At 58.8% G+C, this 6260-nt stretch overlaps 1 protein-coding gene across 1 annotated transcript in view; it reads right to left on the bottom strand.

Annotated features, from left to right (window-relative positions):
* Positions 1-4224: 4224 nt before the first annotated feature.
* The window catches only part of CD81 (CD81 molecule), a 21010-nt gene continuing 18974 nt past the window's right edge, over positions 4225-6260 (bottom strand). Inside the window, exons 5-8 of the mRNA XM_010855227.1 lie at positions 5873-6145; positions 5438-5539; positions 4968-5054; positions 4225-4819 (exon numbers count right to left, since the gene is read on the bottom strand). Coding sequence (XP_010853529.1) covers positions 4757-4819; positions 4968-5054; positions 5438-5539; positions 5873-6145 — 525 coding nt within the window. The 3' untranslated portion in view covers positions 4225-4756. The remainder of the gene's footprint in view (positions 4820-4967; positions 5055-5437; positions 5540-5872; positions 6146-6260) is intronic.

The following is a 6260-nucleotide window of genomic DNA, read 5'->3' as shown; positions in this document are numbered from 1 at the left end:
TCCGTCTCTTCTCTCTCTGGCATTTCTTTGTCTCAATGCCTCTTGCCTTTTCTTGCGGCTATGAGAACTTGCATATCTTTTACTATTTCAGGCTTTTCCTTATTTCAGTTTGACGATATAAGTGTTCTCGATAGACAAGTGGCTTTGACCACTCTGCATGGCATGTGATACTTCCCTGACCATTAAAAAAAAACCTGTGGACTACAAACTGGAAACTGAGGGCATCCTGGCCACCGACTGAGTACTTTTTCACTTCGGAGAAAGACCGTCACTGTTTCGTTCTGACACAGTGCCAGTGTTTCCACACACTAGCATGTTCAATTGTTTTGTCCTCGTAACATACATACTTTCTAATGGATTACAAGGAGTTGTGAAGGGTGATCACGCTTTTCAAAAAGTGAAATTATGGAACCTACTTCGTGTCAGTCACTAGGCTAATCCTGGTAACTGACATGTCCTGTGGTGGCTCCACGTGATAGCTTATCACACGTTTTCAGGTCCGTGAGTGCTCAGAGGTACGGGAAGCAGCTGACAGTCATGGCGGTAACTGCAAACCGGCTCACTGAACAGCTCGAACTGACTCAGTCAGGACTTCACAAATATCTGTCGTGTGGATGACGAGTACATTTATTCACTTTGCTAATAACTGCAGTAAAGAATTTTAGAGCTTGATGTGGGATGCTGCCTGGGAAAAGGGCAGGCAGGAAGTACTCCACAAAGCCGGGGGCACCTGCCAGCTCTGTGGGGAAGAGGGGTGCTCCTGAGTGCAGAGAGATGCCCTGGGAGCTCCAGAAGGGACTGCAGCCAGGTCCTTGACATCTGAGGGTCAGGCTCTCAGGAAGCTGGCTCAGCCTTGTTTGGCAGAGGCCAGCCCCACAGCTCCTGAGGCAACCTCCAGGGACATCTGTGATCCTCCACACACCTTCACTTTCCCAGCAGAGCACAGAAGTCCTGCCAACACCTGGTTAGCATTCCAGTGTTACCAGGCACCCTGAAACTTGGTTCCAGGCTCAGAGGACAGGGCTCAGCCTCTGTCCACCAACTTCCTCTTCCCACCAAGCCTCCCTTGCTCGCCCAGGGTGACTCCGTTGCTCCTGCACCCACCAAAGACCAGGCCAGGTGGACCAGGAGTGGCTCTGAGTGCCCTGCTCCAGGCCAAACACAGGCGAGATCTCCATTCCTCTGGGCCTTGTATGACTCCCAAAATGAAGGGACAACTCCAAGAAAGGGGACACGAAGTAAGCGCCAGCGGTGTCTGTTTTAGGGCTGGCAGGACCGGAGTGGGGAGGTAATTTGCCCGTCATTCAGTACACTGCAGGCAAAGCTGGAGTTTCAACCAGCCTCTGGCTTCCTAAATTTGCACTCCCGTCCCCTGGACGCCCGTGATCAGTGGGACACACCGAGGGGAGCCGGGAATCGCGCCCCAAGATCGGGCATGCGAGGTCTGCGTCTCTTGAGTTCTCTGAGAACTTCCTGAGCTCACTGCAGGGCAGAGCTGAGTCCAGGCTGACGGAGGCGCGGGGTCGGGGCTGGCCAGGTCCCAGGGAGCGCTGGCTTCCTTGAGGGTTGTCTCTCTCCCCCGGGAGGCAGAGCCTTGATTTTCTCCACTCCACGCGCCCAGAATGTCGGCGCGTGCCCAGCAGGCGCTCGTGTCAGCTGCCTGAGTCCTGCAGCCAAGTCGGGCGGGGGCGGGCCAAGGGTCCGGGCCTCACGAGGGTCTCCCTGGTTAGGGCAGCAGACTACGGACAGTGGCCCGCTGAAGCCCGACGGGTCAGCAGCACGGCCCTCCCCACCAAAAACCTACCGGCTCACTTCGGCCTGGCTGCCTCCATCTTGAGCCACGCTCAGCCCTTTGGGAAACCGAGTCCCCCGCTAGGCGATGGCCGCTTCTCCCGCGCCTGAAGAACTACATCTCCCACAAGGCACCTGGCTTCCACTCCTGAGGCCTATCGGGAGTGATGTCTTTGCGCATGCGCTAGCTTCCCTACAGGAAACTGTAGCGCTCCTTCGCGAAGAGACCGGAATTGACTCAGGAAGGGAGACGGGGTGAGGAGGCAGTGCTGCGACTCCCAGAATGCTCCAGGGCTAACGGCCAGAGCCTCGTTCTCCGTACTGTAGCCCACTTTGCCGGAAGCCGCAAGAACCGGAAGTGCGTAACGTATCCGGCGCGGTTTCCAGGCACTTCCGATCCCGTTCCGGAGCAGCCGTCCCTGCTCCTTCGGGTCCCTGGAACCGGGCCGCGGGGCGTGTCCCGCGGTGTGCATTTGTTTCGCCCACTGGACGACTCGGGCCGGCCGGCGCGTGGCAAGCCGCCTGAGGGAGGCGCCCTGGCCTCGCTTGCCGATTGTCTGGTCTTTTCTGCCCCGAAAGTGAAAGTGTCCCAGTCGTGTCCGACTTTGCGACCCTGTGGACTATACAGTCCATGGAATTCTCCAGGCCAGAACACTGGTGTGGGTAGCCCTTCCCTTCTCCATGGTGTCTTCCCAACCCAGGGATTGAACCCAGGTCTCCTGCATTGCAGGCGGAGTCTTTACCAGCTGACCCACCGGGGAAGCACCCACTGAAGCTCAGCGCAGATTCTCGTCTCCCCTAGTGGACGGCCAGAGCGAGCCCCCTCGGCCAGGGCCGCACCCAGGAATCCAGGGTTCAGGCCGTGCTGCTGCCCAGCCCAGGAACCCAGAGAGGAAACAGGGCCCACTTTACTGTGCAACCTTGGGACACATCTTATGGCATCTGATCCCATCACTTCATGGCACAAAGATGGGGAAACAGTGACAGACTGTATTTTTGAGGGCTTCAAAATCACTGCAGATGGTGACTGCAGCCATGAAATTAAGACACTTGTTTCTTGGAAGGAAAGTTATGACCAACCTAGACAGCTTATTAAAAAGCTGAGACATTACTTTGCCAACAAAGGTCCGTCTAGTCAAAGCTGTGGTTTTTCCAGTAGTCATGTATGGATGTGAGAGATGGACGATAAAGAAAACTGAGCACCAAAGAATTGATGCCTTTGAACTGTGGTGTTGGAGAAGACTCTTGAGAGTCCCTTGGACTGCAAGGAGATCCAACCAGTCCATTCTGAAGGAGATCAGTCCTGAATGTTCTTTGGAAGGACTGATGCTGAAGTTGAAACTCCAATCCTTTGGCCACCTAATGTGAAGAACTGACTCATTGGAAAAGACCCTGATGCGGGGAAAGACTGAGGGCAGGAGGAGAAGGGGACAACAGAGGATGAGATGGTTGGATGGCATCAGACTCAATAGACATGAGTTTGAGTAAACTCCAGGAGTTGGTGATGGACAGGGAGGCCTCGAGTGCTGCAGTCCATGAGCAGTCCATGAGTCACAAAGAGTCAGACATGACTGAGTGACTGAACTGAACTGGGGACATGTCATCCCTAAAGGTTCCCACACTCAGGGCCTCACCAGGAATGAGGGGGTCCAGCCACCCCAGGCACTAATTCACATCGCAGCTTGAAGAGGGTTTCACAGCACAGGGAGAAGTAAAAAGGAGCAGGTTCCTTGGGCCATCCATCTCCCAACCCACATACAGAAGCCCTGTGACCCCCAATGCAGGGCTGGGACCCAGTTTCCAATATTAGCCCCCAAGGTGGCCACTGGGAGCCCTTAACATACAAATTCCAGCCAGGGACTTGGATTCTCAAGAGGTCAGTTTAGTGTACAGACAGGTCAGTACCTGCCTGCAGCTCATGACGACATAACCCAGCATTCCCGGCGGGGGCAGCAGCCTCTGGCTGGGCCTCAGTCCCTGGTGCTGGGCCAGGTTGGGCTCCTCCAGTGAGTGGCTGAGGGCTTCACCTACAGCCCCTGGAAGATGGGGCCACCCAGCGCCTTTACAGGAGATTACAACCAGCTAGACAGGAAGAGAAGAGGCCCTAGGGAGGGAGCAGTGTGTCCATCGTCTACGGAGCTGACTGTCAAGAGGAAGGGGAGTCTTGCAGGGCCCTCACATCCTGTACCAAGTGTTTTGGGTCGTCCTGCGCACCCCTCGTAGGCCCCCCCGGGCAGCAGTGCCATGGAGCGGGGATGGGAGTGAGGGCCAGGTGAAGGCTGCTGCTGGCGACACGAGGCCCAAGAAAGGGGCCCCACCGGCACCCACCAACAGGGTCCAGAGAGCTGAGCACCACCCGTGCCGGGCTCCTCGGCCCCTCAGGCTGCCCTCCGGATCTCAGAGGCCACGGGCACACGGAGGGGCCAGACTGTGTTAGCATGCCTGGTTTTTCCTTATTTATTGAATGACTTTTCAAGATGTAATTACAATTGAAGGTGACGCATTAGAAAGGAGAGGTGCGCGTTGAAGGCATAAGGCTGCTCGTAGACCCGGCTCCAGAGACAGGTGGCCGGAAAGGAACAAGGATTAAAAAAAGGCTGAGCGTGTGTGTCGCTCATGGGGACGGGCGCGTGGGTGCAGCTCGGCTGGACGGCCCTTGGTGGCCCCCAGGAGAGGCCTGGCTGAGCAAGCAGAGCCCCCAAGCAGCAGAGGGGGGCCCTGCCCTGCAGTCCCCACGGCCCACTCACAAGCCCCTACAGGTGACGTCAGCCCCAAAAGGACAATTAACAGGGAGCTTCAGGACATGAACAAAACCTCAAAAGTAAAAAAGCTGATAAGTGTAGCAGTGGTACCAGGAGGTTATATACACAGGTGGCGGCGGCCCCTTCTTGGAAGTGTCTGGATCACTCCGGGGGGCGCTGCCGGGGTCCCTGAGGCCCTCCCTGAGGCCTCAGCGGCCGCAGCCTCAGTACACCGAGCTGTTCCGAATGCCACAGCAGAGCACCATGCTCAGGATCATCTCGAAGATCTGCAGGGAGGGGGCGGGCGGGTGGTCAGCTCCCGGAGATTGTGGGAGGGGGTGGAGACCCCCGGGGGGTCAGGGGCAGGTCCGTCAGCTCTCGGAGACCCCGGTGTTGGGGTGGGGTCCCCAAGCAGAGCCAGTGTGCCCCACTCACCATGATCACAGCGACCACGATGGCCGCGATGCCAATGAGGTACAGTTTTCCCGAGAAGAGCTCGTCGATCTTCCCATGGCAGTCCTCCTGCAGGGGCGGCCAGAGGGCAATCAGAGGCGCCCATCCTCCGACCCCACAGGGCAGCAGCCCGGGGCCCCATGGAGGGGCACAGCCCCACCCCCAGGGCCCCCCAAAAGAGGTGTAAACGGCGTCTGGTCTCTGCCTGGTGTGAACAGCAAGCATGCCAAAGGCACCCTCCCGTGCTCAGAGACCACGAGGCACCGTCAGGACAGGGCTGGCCCGGGAGGCCAGGGCACCCTCTACGCGGGGCTCGGAAGTGACCACGGTCCCCAGGCAGAGCAGCTCCAACTCCAGCCACCGCACGGCCCAGCATGACCATGGCCTGAGGGAGCCCCGGCCACCACCCATGACCCAAGGGGCAGCAGCCAAACGGGGGAATCATCACGCACCTTGAACAAATTAGTGATGACGTTGCCGCTGGAGGGACACAGGCTGTTCTTGAGCACAGAGGTGGTCAGTGTCATCAGCGTGTTGGAACCACAGCAGTTAAGCTGCAGGGATGGAGGGCGCCCGCCGTCAGCCCTGGGCACATGTCCCATGGGCTGCAGAGGCCCCAGGAGCCTCCCTGGCCCGGAACCTGGGGGCTTGGGGCAGTCCCCTCCTGGGGGAGAACCACGCTGAGCGGCCCACTCCTCCTCACCCTTCCACTTAGCTGTGCTGGCCCACCCAGTTCCTGCCGGGGACCCCCCAGAAGACCCCAGGTTCCCTAGAGTGGGGCTGCCAGGCCCCAGTGCCCCTCCCGCTCCTGGCTGAGGTCACACCGAGAGGACAAAGCCTCCGGCCCCGGCCTCTCCCTCTGTGCCCCAGCCCCGGCCCTGCCGCACCGTCTCGTGGAAGGTCTTCACCACGGCCTTGGCGTTGTTGGCGTCGTCGTCCACAATGGCCTGCTGCAAGGCCTGGTCATAGAACTGCTTCACATCCTTGGCGATCTGGGGAAGGAGGTGCTCACAGCGCAGGGTGACTGTCCCCCGCCAAGACGTGCCTTCATCTGGCTCGCTTGGAAGGTCAGAACGGACCTGCCCGCCTGGAGCTGGGAGGTGGCTCTGCCTTTCACTCGGCCACCACGCCCCCTCCTCCAGGAAGCCCTCTGTGGCTTCCTACCTGAAGAGCCCGCCCAGAGAAGCGCCCACAGGCCAAGCCCTCCCCACAGCCTGAGCCCCTGCCCTCCCCACCAGCACCCCTGCCCTCCACCTGGACATGGCTCACCTGGTC

This window comes from Bison bison, unplaced genomic scaffold (assembly GCF_000754665.1).
Source record: "Bison bison bison isolate TAMUID 2011002044 unplaced genomic scaffold, Bison_UMD1.0 scf7180017864360, whole genome shotgun sequence".
Lineage (NCBI taxonomy): Eukaryota > Metazoa > Chordata > Mammalia > Artiodactyla > Bovidae > Bison > Bison bison.
Note: the sequence above shows the minus strand (reverse complement) of the source record. Positions and strands in the feature narration are given on the sequence as shown.